Source organism: Monodelphis domestica, chromosome 1 (genome assembly GCF_027887165.1).
Source record: "Monodelphis domestica isolate mMonDom1 chromosome 1, mMonDom1.pri, whole genome shotgun sequence".
Taxonomy (NCBI): Eukaryota; Metazoa; Chordata; class Mammalia; order Didelphimorphia; family Didelphidae; genus Monodelphis; species Monodelphis domestica.
In genome coordinates, this window is record NC_077227.1 from 467,296,589 (window position 1) to 467,316,053 (window position 19,465).

The 19,465-nt window shown below is 44.9% G+C and overlaps 1 protein-coding gene across 11 annotated transcripts in view; it reads right to left on the minus strand.

The window, feature by feature from the left end:
* The window catches only part of RALGDS (ral guanine nucleotide dissociation stimulator), a 99,196-nt gene that overhangs the window by 17,343 nt on the left and 62,388 nt on the right, over positions 1 to 19,465 (minus strand). The window contains exon 1 of one of the 11 annotated variants that reach the window (XM_016422870.2): positions 18,205 to 18,627. The exons of the other annotated variants lie outside the window; for them this stretch is intronic. Within the exon in view, the coding sequence (XP_016278356.1) occupies positions 18,205 to 18,402 (198 nt within the window). The 5' untranslated portion in view covers positions 18,403 to 18,627. Of the gene's footprint in view, positions 1 to 18,204; positions 18,628 to 19,465 lie in introns of those variants that run through there. 11 annotated transcript variants of the gene reach the window in all.

Below are 19,465 nucleotides of genomic sequence, written 5' to 3' on the forward strand. Positions count from 1 at the left end.
TCTATCCACTGAGTCACCCAGGTGCCCCTTGAAACTCTTAGCCTCTGTCTTGAAATCAATCCTAAATATCCACTCTAAGGCAGAAGAGAAGTAAGGGCTAGGCAACTAACACTGAGTGACCTCTCCAGGGTCCCAAGTTAGGAAGTATCCGAGAGCAGATTTGAACCTATATCCTCCTAACTCCAGGTCTGGTGCTCTATCCATTGAGTCACCCAGCTGGCCCTGAGCTTATATTGCTATTGAGGGAGACAACATACACAGAGGAATAGCAGCCAGAGAGAAATACTTGGATCCAGAAAGTAACAGGGATGGTGAGTAGGGTCATAAGCATTACAGAGCTCTTGCAAAAAGTTTGGCAGAGCTAATTTGATCACAGTTCCAGGACTGAAGTGGGGTGAGGTATAAGATAAGGGAGGGTAGGTTCACTGGGGCAAGGTTATTAGAAAAGTCATTTTATTTATTTATTTATTTTCTCCCCCATGGTTACAGGATTCATGTTGTCTCCCTCTCCTCTTCTTTCCCCCTCCTGGAGTTATTCCACTGGGTTATACATCTATTATCACTTAAAACCTATTTCTGCATTATTTGTTTTTATAATAAAGTAATCTAGGGGTGAGGTTGTTGGGAAGGTAGCCAGAGAAGAGGGAGTGAAGTGAGACAGAGCTGGAGGCCTTGAATGCCTAGATCCCAAGAGAGGAAGTCACTGATGAGGAAGGTGGGGAAAGAAAGAGACAGGAAGGAAATTTCAGAGATGAAGAGGAAAGTATCATACCCTCCGAGGTATGGTCTCCAATGACCAACTGATCTCTGATTTTGATGTTACGTATTTCTCAGTGCCAGGACATTGCTACCCCCAGACTAGCTGTATGACTCTGGGCAAGTCACTTACCCTGTTTGCCTCAGTTTCCTCATTTGTTGAATGAGCTGGAGAAGGACATAGCAAACCACTTTGGTATCTTTGCCAAGAAAACCCCAAATGGGATCACAGAGCACTGAATGGGACTAAAAATGACTGAACAAACAAACAAAAAAATCCCCTTAAAGCAAGGAGGTTCCCGGGAATAGAGTGCTGGAGTTCATATTATTCCTCACATCCTTACTAAATGTGTAACACTGGGAAAGTCCCTTAACCTGCCTGTGCCTTATTTAATTAATTAATTAATTAATTTCCCATACTGTTCATTTTTGTGACTTATCTTATAAAACCACACCTCCAAAATATAAACCCCCCCAAAAACAAGTGAAAAATCATCTGCTTTCTCATCTGCATTCTGACTCCAACAGTTCTTTCTCTGGAGGCAGAGAATAGCATTCTTTGTCATTAGTCTCTCAGAATTGTTCTGAATCATTGTATTGTTGAGGGTAGCTGAGTCTATCACAGTCCATCATTCCACAATTTTGCTGTTCTTGTGTACAATGTTCTCCTGGTTCTGCTTATTTCACTCTGCATCAGATGAAAGTCTTTCTTTTCCTTTTAAAATATTTTCCCATGTTTCCATGATTTATTTTCTTCCTTCCCCCCTCCCAGAGCCGACAAGTAATTCTACTGGGTTGTACAAATGTTGAATTTGATACCTATTTCCATATTATTCAGTTTTGCTATAGAGCAATCTTTTAAAGTCTAAACCCCAAATCACATACCCATATATATACATATATGTACATGCATGATGTGATAAGTAATTAATATGTTCTTATTTTGCATTTCTATTCCCACAGTTCTTTCTCTCAATGTGGATAGCTATTCTTTCCCATAAGTCTTTCAAGAGTGTCCTGGCTTGTTGCATTGCTACTAGTAGCAAAGTAGCTTGCATTGGATTGTTCCACAATGTTTCACTTCCTGTGTACAATGTTCTGGTTCTGCTCCGTTCACTCTGCATCAGTTCATTGAGGTTCTCCCAGTACATATAGAAAGCCTCCGGTTCATTATTCCCTTGAGCACAATAGTATTCCATCACCATCAGATACCACAATTTGTCCAGCCATTCCCCAATCCGAGGGATACCCCCTTCCTTTACCAATTTTTTTGCCACCTCAAAGAGTATAGCTATAAATATTTGTGCACAAGTATTTTTCCTCATCTCTTTGAGGTAACAAACTATGAAAGTCTTTCCAACACAGCAGCTTTTCTTTTCTTTAAAAAAAAATTAATTAAATTTCACAGAAATCAGGAAGACAGGCATGCCCCAAGACCCAAACTCCTTCTTTTAGGGCCACCATAGGGAACTCTGATATTCATGCATCATGATCCCAGTAAGTCACCTGAGTGCCAACCCAAAAGGAAAGCCCTCCATCTGCCCCCCAGGGACTCACTCCATGCCCAAGCTTGCCTCTGTTTCCCTATTCCCAGTGTGGAGTCAGCTTAGTATGTGGAAGACACTTGCCTGGGTTCTCTGGACTCTACTACCCATACCATGAATCCTCTTAGAGAGCAGGGGCTGCCTAGCTAGCCCTGCCAGAGATCCTGGGAGGTGGCAATGGAACACACAATCCTTACCATCTCAGAGTTTATAATCTAGCTGGGGAGATGAGAACCCCACGCAGGGAAAAGGCAATACAGGGCAGCTTGGTTATAGGTGGCTCTAGGATTGACAAAGCAGTTTATGTACTTAATCATTCGATTCAACCAACATATTAAGCCAGAAGATGAATTTGTCCTCCAGGAATTTGCATTTGGGGAAGGGAGTATTTTCTGGATACAGATAAGTAAATATATAAAGCAGGAAGGCTTCACAAAACAGGGTGGCTCCCAAGCTAAGCCCAGAAGGAAGCTAAGGATTCTAATAACTGAAGAGGAAAGAATACTCCAGACATGAAGGACAGGAAATGGAATGGACAGTTTGAGGGAATACCTAATAGGCTAGATTGACTAGAATGTAGAGTATGTATAAAGGGGAGCAGTATGAAAGGTGTGAAAATGTTGTTTAGCTCCTGAGTACAGAAAAAAGTAAATTGTGCAGTGGATAGGGCTCTGGCTTTAAATTCAAGAAGATCTCAGTTCAAATCCAGCCTCAGATATTTATTAGCTGGGTGACTGAGCAAGTCACTTCATTTCTGTTCACCTCAGTTTCTTCAACTATAAAATGAGGATAATAATAGCATCTAACTCCCAGGGTTGTTGTGAGGATCAAATGAGGTAATATTTGGGAAATGCTTAATATAGTGCCTGGCACATAGAAGGTTCTTAATAGATGCTATGTACTTCCAGAGAAAGAACTGATAGAGTAGGAATGAAGATGAAAGTAAATTATTTTTAATTTCTTTATTTGGGTTTATAAGATTATTCACTTATATAAATGAACAATATGGAAATTTAAAAATAAATAAATACAAAGTGAATTAATCAGAAAAAAAAAGATGCATGTTCCCTTCCCCTTTAAATAGTTGCAGGCTGAGGGCAGGCAGCTGGGTGGCTGAGTAGATGAGTAGATAGAGAGCCAGGTCTAGACATGGGAGGTTGTGGGTTCAAATGTGACCTCAGATACTTCTTAGCTGTGTGATTCTGGGAAAGTCACCTAACCCTGATTGCCTAGCTTTTACTGATCTGCCTTAGAATTGATACTAAGAAGGAAGGAAGGAAGGAAGGAAGGAAGGAAGGAAGGAAGGAAGGAAGGAAGGAAGGAAGGAAGGAAGGAATCACCTAAAAAAGGATGAGGAGCTGGTGGAGGGTCTGGAAGTCAGTCACAGGTTGGCAAAAAGAAAATATGACTACTTTTTCTGAGATCCGGTGATGATCCTCCTGAGATCCTCCTCATTGTTCTCTGCACAAGATATTCTATCTCCAACTCCAGCATATTCAATGACTGTCCTCTTTCCTTGTAAAGTTCCCCCTCATCTTTTCCATTTCCAGGCTTCCCCAGCTTCCTTCAAGTCCCAGCTAAAATCTCATATTTCAAGAAGGCAGAAGCCTTTGGGGATTACCCTTTAATGCCAGTGCTTTTCTTGGCTCTGTTGATTTATATCCAACTTCTTTTATGTATAGCTTATCTGTGAATTGCTATCCGTCTATGGCCTTCCCCTTAGACTGTGAGCTCCTTGAGAGCAGAACTGTCTTTTGTCTTTATTTTTATCCTCAGTGTTTAGTACAGTGCTTGTTATAGAATCGGGCAGCTAGGTAATGCACGGATAGTATTGGGTCTGGAGTCAAGAAGACCAGAGTTCAAATCCAGACTCAGACAATTGCTGGCTATATGACCCTAGGCAGGTTACTTGACCCTGTTGGCCTCGGTTTCCTCATCTGTCAAATGAGCTGGAGAAGGAAATGACAAACCATTCTGGTAACTTTGCCAAGAAAACCCCAAATGGAGTCCGACACAACTAAAATGATTCAACAATAACTGGTATAGCAGGTGCTTGATAAATGCCTGAATTAAAAGGTATATGCTACCAGAGCTAGACGAGATTAACTAAAATTGTCCAGCTCAGCTTCCTCACTCTGGAGAAACTGAGGCAAGAGAGAGGGCACTGCCATGCCTAGGGTTGGTTGCACAGGGCTTCCACTGTGGGTTTCAAATCCAGTTCTCTAGCCTCGTAGGCCTCTTTCTGCTCTATTCAGACTACTAAAGCCGTCCCCAGGTTCAAGCTTGCAGGCCAGCTGTGCTGTCTGTCTTTAAGGTTCTCCCCTAAGAGGCCTCTGCCCTGCGTCTGCCCCTCAAATTCAGCAGCACGTGTCCCTGGAGCTGCCCAGAGCGGCCTCGCTGGAGACTTCCTTCCTGATCACGGCTCATTCATGCTCATATGCCTTCTTGGGTAACAGCAGAAATTCCCCTTCTAGAGACGCGGTGGTGGGGAGGGGACTTCTGGAGTGTGGCAAGCAGAGAAACTCTTCTTTGTATTTATGTCCGCCCCTTCCCCCCCCCCTGCACAGTGCCTGACATGTAGTAGGTGCTTAATGTGGATGAATGACATTCCAGGAGCCAAGGCAGCAGCTTGAGGGTAGGGAAGGGACAAGAGGAGCTCACAGACAGTACAGAACGGGAAACATTCTTATCTATGGAAAAAGAGACAGCTTCCCTTCCTGGGAATGGGGGGGTGAGGGTGGGGCATGCAGGGACTTTCTCTGGCTCCCTGGCCTGTTTGGGCCTGAAGCCAGGCCTTCCTCAAGCACTTTCCCTTCCAAGGTGTCCTTGGACTGGTCGGGATGTTCTGAGATTCTCCCTCCCTCCAACAACTTTTTTACTAGCAGTGGAGAGGGAGAGGGGTGGGAAAGCAGAGTACCACCCACGAGGGGAAGAGAGGAGAGGCGGGGCAGATGGAGCCCTCCCAGGAGGGCCCACGGGATCAGGGACCCGGGGGCCAGGGCTTCGGGAAGAGCCTAGAAAGCCAGGGCCTCGGCTCCCTGACAGGCTGGGCCCTCTGGGGAGGAGAACAGGGTAGAAGTCATGGGCCCCCAGACCTGTGAATCTGCCTTACTCCTGAGGGTCCCCACCTCTCAGGGCAGCCCCTTAGAAGCCTTCCTCAGGAAAGGCATTTCCTCTGGGATCTGAGCCCACCTCTGGCTAGGCTCCATTCGGACCACATTTCCCTTAATATCCTTCTTCTCCTCCCCCCCCCCCCCACCTCCCCAGGCTGTTAATGAAGGAAAAACCACAGAAATAACATTTATCCCCTCTTCACCCCACACCTTCCTCTCCTCACAGGAACCGAAAAGCAACCTGAGGGCTTTCAAATTCACAAGGAAACCACAAAGCAGAAGTCCCCAAATACACCCTCTAGCCCTTCGGTAATACCCAAGCCAACCGGGAAGGGAATTCCCCTTGACCCCAAAGAACAGAAACAAACCCATCAAATTAGAACAGAAACAAGATGAAACCTTGGGAGGCAAAGAGAGAAGGTGCCCCAAAACAGCACGGGGCTGCTAGGATCCATCAACAAACACTAAGCACTTATTCCGTGCCGGGCATCGTGCCAGTGTTTTCTGGCCCAAGCCTTCCTCCCTCCTGCCACCTGCCACTTCTAATCTCCATCCCCTCTTACGCTTGGTGAAATCCTGTCCCATCCCTTCGGCCGGAGGAGCCCTCTAACTTCTCGTGGCCCTTGGAAAGGACGCTTGCTGCATTTTATCCTTGTGGGATGTTATCGGATAAGTGGCTCCATCTCCCTGGCTTGACTGCAAGCTCACAGCGGTAAGGGATGTCCCTAGTACAGAGCCCTTTTTGTGGAACTGAACCAACCAGGAACCACCAACCTGTCAATTATTTAGGCAGCAAAGCATATCTTTAGAAGAAGGTATTAGAATTCTAAATACCTTTAAGCAGCCAGGTTGCCCAGTGGATAGAGTACCAGGCCTGGAGATGGGAGGTTCTGGGTTCAAATTCCTGGCTCTGTGATCTCAGGCATTTCACTTCACCCCAGCTGCCTAGCCCTTACCTCTCTTCTTCTGCCTTAGATGCAATACTTGATATCAATTTTAAGACAGAAGGGGGGCAACTGGGTGGCCCAGGGGATTTAGAGTCAGGCCTAGAGATGGGAGGTTCTGGGTTCCAATATGACCTCAGATACTTCCTAGCTGTGTGACCCTGGGCAAGTCCCTTAAGCCCCATTGTCTAGCCCTTACCATTTTTCTATGCAGTATTGATTCTAAGGAGGAAGGTAAGGTATTTTTTTTTTTAAGACAGAAGGTAAGGATTTTTTAAAATTTGTGTTGAAATAGCTTCCATGCTTCCTGGGACGATCGTCCTATCACAGACGTCACTCCCCTGCTCAGGGGTCAAGGCTGGGGCCCAGGAGCTCAATGGTGCCTGCTCCCTGGGCCCTACTGTAAGAACAGAAAGCACACAGCTTCGCCACCGAGTCTTATGACTTCACAGACTTTCTCAGTCACCAAAGAAAGGCCACGGGGGAGGGGGAATGAGAGCGAAACCTCTTTCGTTTCTAGACTGGAGTCCGAGCAGCCAGCCCCATTCTTCTCTGCCCTTCTGGGTTTCCTGTGGAAGCCCTGGTCCCCGTGCCAGCTCTGAGAGATAGGATGACGCTGGGTGGAAAAAGGCAGGCAAGAGGAGGAAGACACAGGGACCCAGTGCCAGCAGTTTCTCCAGGAATGCCGTCTTACCATGCCCAGATTCTGCCTGGCCCAAGGAGAGTGGATATTTGCTTGCTGATTAGCTGGCATGAACAGAGACCTCTCTGGCACGTTTCAAGGCACTGACACCTGGGAAAGTCTGAGGCAGAGAACGGAGAGACACGTTCCCAGAAGCCCAGTGCATTCTAGTCTTTCTGCCAGAGATGGAGGTGACAAGCCCAAGGGGCAAGGGGGTATTAGCTTAGGTGGGGAGGGAACAGTAGAGCTAGAAATGGCCCCAGGGTTAATTTGGGGGCTCAAGGGAAGGTAGCCTAGTGGTCACACACAGGGAGCTTTCCTTCCTCCTAACTCCTCTTGCCCTGGTCATCAGCATCCCAACAGGTACCCTGTAATTATCCTCTGTCACACATATGCTGATCTTATCCCAACAAGGCTGGCATTTACAGGGACTATGTCTTAGCCTCCTGTCTCCCTCCTGGGAGGCCAGGCCAGGGCTGGAGACCACTTCCCTTGCCGCCCCCCCAACAAATATTTAAGTGCTCTTCAGAGAACCCTTAAGGCTTGCACTGACTAAATGGATGGGCTTCAGATCATAGAGTCCAAACTGCTTTTATGTATAGATGAAGAAATCAAGACCCAGAGAGGGAAAGGAATTGGTCCACAGACCAGGGGCAGAGCTGGGATTTGAGACCAGGTTTTCTTTCTTTCTTTTTTATTTTTAAGTTTGTTAATTAATTTAGAATATTTATCCATGGATACATGATTCATGTTCTTTCCTTCCTCTCCTCCCAACCCCCTCCCATAGCCAATGAGCAATTACACCGTTTTGTTTTATTTTTTAAACTGTTACTTTCCGTCTTGGAGTCAATACTGTGTATTGGTTTCAAGGCAGAAGAGTGGTAAGGCCTAGGCAATAGGGGATAAGTGACTTGCCCAGGGTCACACAGCTAGGATGTGTCTGAGTCCCGATTTGAACACATCTCTAGGCCCGAGTCTCAATCCACTGAGTCACCAAGCTGCCCCTTCTACTGGGTTTTACATGTGCTATTCAGAAGCTATTTCCATATTATTGATATTTACACTAGGATGTTTTTTTCAATTAGGGTCTATAACCCCAGTCATATCCTCATCAACACATGTGATCAGGCAGTTGTTTTTCTTCTGTGTTTCTATTCCCACAGTTCTTCCTCTGAATGTGGATCGTGTTCTTTCTCATAAGTCCCTCAGAATTGCCCTGGATCATTGCATTGCTGCTGGTAGAGAAGAGACCAGTTTTCTAACTCCAAATACAGTGCTTTTTCCATTACATCATCTCCCGGGATCTTTATTGATCGACTGATTGGGAAATCATTTTCCACAGCTAAATAGGGCTAATAAACACAGAGGATGGAGCCTGGTCCCTCCCTCTGCCATTCCAGAGTTACCCATGCAGGCAGGTCCCCTTGCTGGAGCTCTAAATAGACCACTCGCCAATAATCCATCTGCCCCAGCTTGGAAGGCAGCAGCTGGCCCCCCTCAACTCCCCGACAGCAGTCATGTGACTGTGGAGCTGCCCGTCCGTCTGTCGGTCTCCCCTCAGCCTGGCCTCCCTCTCAGACTTGGCCCCAGCTTAGCATCCATCCCCTCTGCCTGGGGGCAGGATCCAAAGCTATTTCTCCCTCCCACCTCTGTCCCAGGGCCCACAAAGAGGCCTGACCCTTTCTCACCCTCTGCAACGAGAAGCTTGATTCAGGAGGGGACAAACAGGGCCCTGGTGCTGCCTGGCAGGGAGAGGGCAGTGCTCCTGGGTAACCCCGAGTCAATGTATCACTGTTCTCTCCAGTGCCACCCACACATGGCAAGGGCCTGGGGTCTGGCTGGCCAATCAGAGCCCAGCGTGGTGGGGGAGAGGGGGGGACAGGGTTCTGGCAGGACTGGGGGGAGTATGGGCAGGGGAGGGGAAGGAGTGGGGGGGGGGTGACCTAGTAAACAGCTGATGCGGAGAAAATGAATTGCCATTGAAAGCAGGTCCTAGGCAGCCAATTCTGGCCAATTGTTAGAGACAGTAGGGGAGGACTGAGGGGGGGGGGGAATTAAATGGTTCTCTTTGTTCTCAAGGAACTGTCCCTCCCACCCTCAGAGCCAACCACTTCAGCCTCCAGGTGGGCTCCTCTCCCGAGAGCTTTCCCTGGAGCCCAGGATTCTTTCCTGCGGTCTCTGCCAGGGAGGCTCCCGGCCTTCCCATGTGTGACCTGGGGCCAAAGGGCCCTCGCCCCCCCTGCAGGGAGCGAGGCGCATCCAGGCTCCACGGCAGGCATTATCCCACGCTTCTCTGTCCTTCAACTCCCACAGCCAGGATGTCCTTGACAGGTCAGGAAGACACAGGGCCAGGGGGGCGTCCTGTTATTGTCACCAGATCTTCCTTCGCACAGTGCAACCGGGGGCAGGTAGGACAGTCAAGTGATGAGAAAAGCAAGAGCTCAGCCTGCAGATCAGACCTTCAGAGCTAGAAGGAAACTTGGAGAGCGTCCGACTCCCCTTCCCTCCCCGCCTCATGTTTTCTTAAACCCTTAACTTCCCTCTCAGAATCAGTACTGTGTATTGGTTCCAAGGCAGAAGAGCAGTAAGGGCTGGGCAATGGGGCTAAGTGACTTGTCCAGGGTCACACTGCTAGGAAGTGTGTGAGGCTAGATTTGAACCTGGGATCCTCCCATCTCCAAGCCTAGCTCTCAGTAAGTTTCATTTTTAATGTAGGGATATTTGGGGGTGGCAGATGTGCCAGACATATTCAATATCCCTTTTCCCTCCAAGATCCCTGACACTGAGCCCAAGATAGGCTCTTTCCTGCTGAGCAAGAAAACACATGGAACCCTAAATCCCCACATGCCCCACCCGAGATTCCATACATCACTTAGCTAATGACTTTCCTTACACCCTTGTCCCCCGAGTCACCCAACCTCAGGTTGAGTCAACCTGAGCATAAACAACGTGGCTCACTGAAGGGTTCCCAGCCCCAGCCTCGTGTCTCCCTCGGGGAGACCCTGTCAAGTATCTGCCTTAGTGTGGATCCAGGGGTGAGACTGGGCTACCTGCAGAGGGGCCTGGCTGGCTTTGGGAGGTGGTATTCCACTTGGAATTCAGAAGCCTCCAAATGCCCTGCAGCAATGGCTCTAAAAGGGCTGTCCTAGGACATCTGAACATCCCCAAGGCGCTTCCAGGGAGTCCTCGACTTCAACATGATTTTTTGTCACAGTACTAAGATGTTATTTGCTTATTAAAAGACTCCCCCCTTTTTTCCAACTACATATCTACATGAGACTAGATATTCTTTATATATGGCAACCAAAACAGTATCACAACAAAGTGAATGCAGAAGCAGATATGGAATCCAGTTATCTGTTAAGACAGACATTAAAGAGATTTGGGGGGAAAATGTAAAACAATCACTCTTTTCACTAAAAATTTTTTTGTCTTGGAAAATAATTATTTTTTATAAAAATGTTAACATTTAACAAGATTATTACTTTTGGGGGGCAGCTGAGTAGCTCAGTGGATTGAGAGCCAGGCCTAGAGATGGGAGGTCCTAGGTTCAAATCTGGCCTCAGACACTTCCTAGCTGTGTGACTCTGGGCAAGTCACTTGACCCCCATTGCCTAGCCCTTTCCACTCTTCTGCCTTGGAACCAATACACAGTATTGATTCCAAGACAGAAGGTAAGGGTTTAAAAAAATTATTAATTTGTATTTATTTGATTGATTATTACTTTTTAATTTCTATTTATTTAGAATATTTTTCCATGGTTAAAGGATTCATGATTTTCCCCACTCCTCTTCCGTCCCCTTTCCCAGAACTGATGAGCAATTCCACTAGGTTATCCAGGTATTGTTGCTCAAAACCTATTCCCATATTATTAATATTTGCAAGAGTGATCTTTTAAAGTCCAAATCCCCAATCATATACCCATCGAACCTCGTTTGATGGTTATTTTTAATGAATTAATATTCTTAAAATGATCATTTTTGTGTTTAATGCTGTAAATATTAATACATATAACTGGGAGGCAGCTAAGTGACTCAGTGGATTGAGAATGAGGCCTAGAGATAGGAAGTACTGGGCTAAAATCTGGCCTCAGACACTTTCTGGCTGTATGACCCTGAGCAAGTCACTTCATCCCAATTGCCTATCCTTTACCACTCTTTTGCCCTTAAGACCAATCCTTAGTATTGATTCTAAGATGGAACGTAAGAGTTGTTTGTTTTTTTTTAAACAGACATAGTGGACATAAATAAAAGCTCTTTGAAGTCTTCAATAATTTTTAAGAGTGTGAAGAGGTCCCAAGACCAACTCATCAAAACTGAAGAGCTAAAAGGTCTCCGAGATCAGATGGTTCTGTAATAAGGCATCCCCCTGTTTCTCAGGATACTCAGTCTCTGACTCAGCCTCTACTGACACACCTCCTATCTCACTTCCTAGGGAAGGGCTTAGTGAAGGTGAGGAACAAACCAGCCAGGGACAGTGAGGGGGTGGAAGGCAGAGAGGGTCGCCTTGGTCAGAGAACTGGGAGCTAAGGCAGAGGGGATTAAAAAAATTCTCCACGGAGGGGCAGGGGTTATGTGTATCTATCACACAAGCCACAAACCCTTCTGACCCCAAACCACCAAAATGACTCCATCAGAGATAGGAGCCTTGAGGCTGGAGAAGTGAGGTTGTGTTTTCAAGGTTGTCATGGCAACCCACCTTCCTTCCAGTAGATGAAGCTACTGAGAGAGACAGAGAGACAGAGAGAGACAGAGTCAGAGACAGAAAGACAGAGAGAGAGACAGAGACAGAGAGAGAGAGACACAGAGAGAGACAGACAGACAGACAGAGAGACAGAGAGAGACAGACACAGACAGACAGAGAGACAGAGACACAGAGAGACAGAGACACACAGAGAGAAAGAGAGACAGAGACAAAGACAGAGGCAGAGACAGAGAGAGAGAGAGACAGAGAGAGACAGAGAGACAGAGACAGAGGCAGAGGCAGACCCAGAGAGAGACAGAGAGAGCCCATCATTGGGCTGGCAGTCTGAAAGCTGCTTACTACTGATTCTATCCCTTAGGAAGCAGCTGGCCTCATGGGTCCTGGTTCAGGTTCATGCAAAGCAGAAGCAGGACACAACTCTAGATACTGTAAACCTCAAAATTTCTTAGACTTATAAATGTTGGAAATTTCACCATTGGGAAATTTCATACTTGGAAAATTTCTTACTGATAGTCTATTGGAATGTGAACCCCATTGGCATGGGAGGTTCCTTCTCTTTCCTTCTTAAGATTACTTTAGGACAGAAACCTTTTGCTGAACAATGGAAAGGGCTTTGACCTATGCTTAAGCATAGAACAGGAATTTCTTTGAGTCATGATTGATTTTAGAATTGATACAATAGAGATACTTGGAATGACAGAACCAGGTCTTGGAAATTACAATCTCCACCCCACTCAGTCCTAACAGGATTTAGGAAGGGCTGCAGCATAGATCAAAATTTAATTATTCAAATCTCTACCCTACTGAGGGTAACAGGATTTAGGAAGGGCTGTAGCAAAAGATCAAGATTTAATTATTTGAGAATATGACCTTCAACAGACATGTGCAAAGCCACAGACCTCTGGGCGGTCCTGGGTTAAGGTAGAGCCACCATTGGCACAGGGAAGACATGGACAGTGATTGGTAGATGTGAGAACTGAGGAGAGGGAACTTGGATGGTTTCCTTAAAGATAGAGGGGTCTGAGGACCAGGGGGGTTGGTTGGAGAGGTTTTGGCTCTGAGAGGTTGTGCTGGCTCTGAAGGAAGCTGGAGGTGAAGGCCCCTGAGACTGTTTCTCCATTTTGGTCACGTGAGTAATAGGGACTGATCTCCTTTCTTTGCCTCAGCTATCTAAGGGCTTGGGCCTTTTGGCCCAGCCTAACAGAAGGGGTATTTAAGCCCTATTCCCTTCTCTCCCCTTTCTTTCTCCCTCTCTCTCTCTCTATCTCTAATACCTTTCTTCATCCTGTTTGTAATTAAACTCTATAAAAGGTTGACTGCTGACTTGAGTTTTCATTTAGGAATTACATAGCTGAATTCCTTGGCGACCTTAAATTAATATATATTAGTCTTTTAAAGTGATTTCCTTGTCACAATACAATCAAGAACACTTGCTTATAAAAGCGGGTGCCCAATAACTGGGGAAAGAGCAAACAAACTGTGATTCGTGAATGTAAAGGAATATTACTGTGCTGAAAGAATGAGAAGCAAGATAAATACAGAGAAGTATGGAAAGATTTACATGAATTGATACAGAATGAAATAAGCAGAGTCAAGAAGAACAACATATACAATTGGCTACAATAATGTAGGTGGAATGAACCATTACCACAAATCAAGCAAGAACAACAACAAAAAATATTTCAATAGATAGAGGGCCAGGTTTGGAATCAGTAGGACCTGGGTTCAAATGGGACCTCAGACACTTTCTACTGATCCTAGACAAGTCGCTTAACCCTAATTGCTTAGTCTTTACTGCTCTTCTGTATTAGAACCAATACTATGAATCAATTCTTTTTTTTAATTGAAAAATGTTATTTAATTAATTAATTTAGAATATTTTTCCATGGTTACATGATTCATTAACTTTTCCTCTCCTCCTGCCCATAGCCAATGCACAATTCCACTGGGTTTTACATGTGTCATTAATCAAGAACTATTTCCATATTATTGATATTTGCACTAGGGTGGTTGTTTAGAATCTACATCCCCAGTCATATCCCCATCGACCATGTGATCAAGCAGTTGTACTATGAATACAATTCTAAGACAGAAGGTAAGGGTTTAGAAAAATAGTAAAATTACAAACAGGTCCTAAAGAGGTATGGGAAGATGCCTTTCCCCCCACCCCACTCCTTTTCAGAGGGCAGGGGGGAAATGCTGTAGCATATAAGATTTTTAAAAATGTATTGATAAATGTGTTAAATTGTTCTTCACCAATATTGTGGAATGAGCAACTGTGATAATTATTGGCAATAAAATGATCTAGGACAATGCTAAGGGATTTAAGACAACGATTGCTCTCCACCTCCAAAGAACTGCTGGAGTTAGAATACAGATAAAAGCAGAAAATTTCTCACTTGTTCATCTGGGTTTATGTTTTGGGATTTTGATTTTATAAGATTATTTGCTTACCAAAATGAATAATATATAAATATGTTTTGTGTGATAATATATGTATTACCCGAATCAAATCGCCTGCCTGTACTAGGAGGGGGCAGGGAAGAGAGGGAGGGAGCTAAGTTCCATCATATAATTTAGAAAAACTTGTGTGGAAATTGGAAATTATTACATTTAATTGGTAAAAAAAATAAAAATATACAAAAAAAGTTCTTTTTTTATTAGTTTTATAAATGTGCATTATAGATAGATATAATCTTTTTCCTTAAAACTTTAAAATAAGGGATAGCTTTTTGGGAGAGAGGAGAAAGAGGGTGATACAGGGTGAAATTTAGTTATTTATTTTAAAAGGATGAAAGAAAGCATTTGTTTAAGAAGGTGATAAGGCAGATCTAGTCTCTCTGAGGTCTCTGTTTCCAGAGCAAACAGGCCAGGGAACTGGGAAACATATTTGGGTTCTAAAACAGAGAGTTATCTTTCCCAGGGATCTCAAATGGGAAACCTGGACGGTCTTTGAGCCAAGTTCAGCTCTGTTTGTTTTAGCTTTTCTCTTCCAACCACTAACTCAATTCACATGCCACTTCCTCCAAGAAGCTTTTCCAGATTTTTCTCCTCCCTCCAACCTGGCTTCCCCTTTCAACCACACTCCTCCTTGTATCTTTCATATCATTACACACAAGGCATATTCCACTTCCCTAACATCCTTTTTTTGTTGTTGTTTAAAACCCTTACCTTCTGCCTTAGAATTTATTCTAAGTATCAGTTCTAAGGCAGAAGAGCAGGAAAGGGCTATAGGCAACTGGGGTTGAGTGACTTCCCCAGGGTCACACAGTTAGGAAGTATCTGAGACCACAATGTCTCCAGGTCTGGCTCTCTATCCACTGAGACATTCAGCTGAACCTTCCACCAATTCTAACAAACTATAAATTATTTTAGGCCAGAGATCTTAATTTTCATTTTTGCATACCCAGCACCTGGCAGTATCCCTTGCCTATAATAGATAATTAGTAAATGTATGTAGAATTTAAATGAACTTTCTGTGTGACCTTGGACAATTCATTTCTCTTCCCTGGGTCTCAATTTTCCCTTCTATAAAATGGACCTTAAATGACCTAGGCCCTAGCTTGGATTCCATTTCTACTACTTACTATTGGTGTGACCTTGGACATGTTACTCCCTGGGCTTCAGTTTCCTTATCTGCAAGTGAAGGGATTGGACTAGATGATCTCAAAGGCCTGCGCCCCTTCACAGTCCCGAGAGCTCATGTCCTAACCTCTAAAATATCACCTATGTCACTTGCACCACAGAAGTAGGGGAGGAGGGAGGCAAAGACACTGCTCACAGCATCCCAGTTGCCCATCCTTCACTCATCCTTCCCTGACCAGAGGCAACTTTCCTCTGACTGGAAGACAAATACAAGCAATATATGACCCTGGACTAAGCTCAATGGATAAAGCACTGGGCCCAGGGTCAGGAAGACCCAAGTTCAAATTTCACTTCAGACACTTCCTAGCTCTGTGATCCTGGGCAAAGTCACTAAGCCCTGTTTGCCTTAATTTCCTCATCTGTAAAATGAGGACATAATACCACCTACTTCCCAGGGTTGTTATGCGCATCAGAGAAGATCATATTCTCAAGCACTTAAGTGGTTGGTACATAGCAGACACGCAATAAATGTTTGTGTGTTCCCTGTGCCTCCTGACAGTCTTTGGCCAGGGACAATCAGAGATATCTTGAAGGTAATATCAAAGCTCATAGGAGAGGCAGAAACACAGGAGGGAAGGAAAACATCAGCTGTCCTTTGTTCAGGGCTGGAAGTGAAGGGATTTTTTGTTGTTGTTGTTGTTGTTGTTACAGAATTTAAAATCTCTTTATTTGGAACTGAGCATAAGAGACTGTGTACCCTGGTAGCATGAACATGCAAACCAAAGACTGAAAAGGATGATGTATATACATAAATTAAAGTTTATACGTGTTTTTAAAAAGTGAGCAAGAGTCTCCACCAGATAGGTGGTCAAAGAATATGAACAGGAGTTTCCAAAAGAAGAAATAAAAACTATCAATAGCTATATGAAAAAAAACATCCTCCAAATCATTAATAATCAGAGAAATGCAAATTAAAACAACTCCAAGATTCCACCTCACATACCCTTTTCTATTTATTATTATTATTTTAAACTCTTACCTTCCATCTTGGAGTCAATACTGTGTATTGGCTCCAAGGCAGAAGAGTGGTAAGGGCTAGGCAATGGGGGTCAAGTGACTTGCCCAGGGTCACACAGCTAGGAAGTGTCTGAGGTCAGATTTGAACCTAGGACTTCCCATCCCTAGGCCTGGCTCTCAATCCACTGAGCTACCCACCTGTCCTCTAACCTTTTCTATTTATTTTGCTAAACCTGAAGTGTCAGTCCTTCCTTCCTTCCTTCCTTCCTTCCTTCCTTCCTTCCTTCCTTCCTTCCTTCCTTCCTTCCTTCCTTCCACAGTCCTTTGTAAAGGTGGTGCGACCTATAAGATCCCTTCCCAGAATCAGGTTTTTAAATGCATAAAATACATAGTATTACAAAGGAAACCAATTATATTGAAATAAAGTTATCAAAAAAATTTTTTTAATGTACAGATCCCAGGTTAAGAAATTCTTCTCTAGGCATATCCAGATCTCATTTCATGTTTTGTTGGATGGCCTGGGCCAGGCTGTGAATCATGGGGTGCCCTCTCTATTTGTGTCCCCAGTACTTAGCATGGTGCTTGAAGGCACAAAGTAAGTACTTAATACAGGGTTTGTCCCCCCATTTAATTCGCTTACTAGAAAGATCCTTTGAGTCAACTCCCCTTCCCTGCTTCCATACACTTAATATGAGTTTTGGGGGAGGGAGGGGCTTTTTAGGTTTCCTTTTGGGATCTGGGAGGACAGTGCTGGCTGGGATGACGTGGAAAATGCTGGTTTTCTTTGCTAAACTGACACAGGTCAGCTGGGATGCTGCCTTTATTTACTTATTTTCCTGAAAACTCTTCTGCACCCACTCATTTAACATTTCATAAATGCCTACTATGTGCAAAGTGCTATATTAGGCAGGAGGTGATGAAAGAGTTTAAACAAGACAGTCTCTGCCCCTCCTCCCCCTCCCAGATTCTTAGTGTCATAAAGGTACAAACGCTGATAACCATAACGCATATAACATTACATGTTAAGTGTATCAGACAGGTGTAAAACAAAGTCCCGTGGCAGATCCAGGGAGAAAGGTCAGAACTGACGGAAGAGTCTGTCAGAGAAGGAAGAGCTGGGTGGAAGAGCTGGAAAAGCTGCAGGCAGAGAGTGCCCAAGGATCTTGGATCTGGACTTAGAGGATATACGTCCAGATCCCCAATATTACCTGTAGAATCCTAGGCAAGTCATTTCCCTAATACGGGACTCAGATACCCCATCTATTTAAAGAAAGGCTGGATTAGATGTTTGCCAACATCCCTTAAAACTATCTCTAGAGTCCTGAGGACAGAATTTTGCATTGGCTTATGGGGGGGGGGGGGGTGAGGGGATTAACATGAATCATGTAACCATGGAAAAATTTTTCTTAATCAATAAAATAAAATTCATATTAAAGTCCTGTGGGTTCCAGCCAGGAGGCTAGAAGGTATTGGATGGGGTCAGCCAGGTAACACAGAAGAGAAAGAGACAGGTCTAGAGTTTGGAGGACCTGGGTTCAAATTTGACCTCAAAGGATACTTCCTAACTGTGTGACCTTGGACAAGTCACTTAACCCTCACTGCCTAGTCCTTACTGCTCTTCTGCCTTGGAACCAATACTGAGTATCCATTCTGAGACAGAAAGTAAGGATTTACAAAAAAGTCTTCCCAACTTGGGGAGGCAGAAGAATAAAGCAGTAACACATCCACAGAACTGATGGGATAATAGAGACAGACGCCCCCGATTCCCCACTCTGCCTGGCTTCTGACCTCCCCCTCTAGGCCCTTCCCTCCATGCCAGTCACATTCCAACACAGAGTAAAGGCCTTCTGGAATCTTACCTCCCAGGGAAGCCAGGCTGCCAATGAAAGGCCCCTGTGAATGGGACTCAGCTGATATTGTGTCCAAATCCCGTTCCCTAGCAACAGGCTCACCCCTTCCCTGCAGTGTGATGCCTTGCTCTGGAGTAAAAGGGAGAGAGAGGGAGAATGTAGGCCATAGGCCACTGCGGTTAGGGACGGTGAGGCGTCCCTTCCCATGCCGCTGCCCTGGGGCCTCAGGGGCCTGTAGCGATCCTCGGTCTTGTGCCCCTGGGGCAACAAATCTGCCGGCCGATTCTAGCAATGGGAAACTGAGACCTCAACCCATTAGCTCTAACGCTATGACTCATTTATAAGGGAGAAGAGGAAAAGTCAGACTAAAGGGAGGAGGAACAGGAATAGGGCATAGGCACACCTGTTATTGATTCTCTGCCCCATGCCCAAAGCCATAAACGTTTATATCTATCGCTTTAGGTCTTGTTGAGTGAGACCCAGTTGAATATAAGTGAAAGCCGATCTAACCCCAGTGAGTCATTTCCCCTATACATGCCTCAATTCCCTCATCTAGGCCCACCTTGATAGGCTGCTTTGAAAAACAAATGCCACCTCACTGAAGCTGCCGGACATTCACCTAGAATATTTTATGTTTCAAAGTACTCTCTCCAACTATTATCTTTCTTGATCATTACAATATTCTCCACCCTATCCAGGTGGATAGGATATAGACCAGCTATTGTGGGGACAATTTTGACTTTTTTTGGATAAGGAAACTGAGGCCTCAAGAGACTCTGAGTCTCTGATTAGTAAAGGGAAAGACTCCAGAATCTCAGAAAGAGTCACAACAGTCAGCCCAAGAGAGCAAGGAGATTCCTCTCCACTCCACCTCTGAGGCAGTGGGCAGTATCAGGTCCATTCTATCTAGGAGGCCAGAGGGATCTGGATGATTTTTTCCAAATCTATTTCTGAAGGAGTCTAGAAACTTCCTGCACTCATTGGTAATTCCCAAACCTTTCAAGATGCTCTCACTACATCCTCCAAGGGTAGCAGGAAGGTATAGCAGAAAAAGCGCTGGATAGGACCAGAGACAGAGAGTCCAACTCTAATATTGACAAATGGAGAAAGCAGACCTAGAGACCAAATCACATAGTCAGTGGCAGGGTCCAGATTAGAGCCTCTGTCTCCTGGTTCTCAGTCTAATTCTCTTTCCAATTCAGGAGGCTCCCTGGGCCCTGAAGAATAGTTAGAATTTAGAAAAGATGGGAAGGATATCCTGGAAATAAGT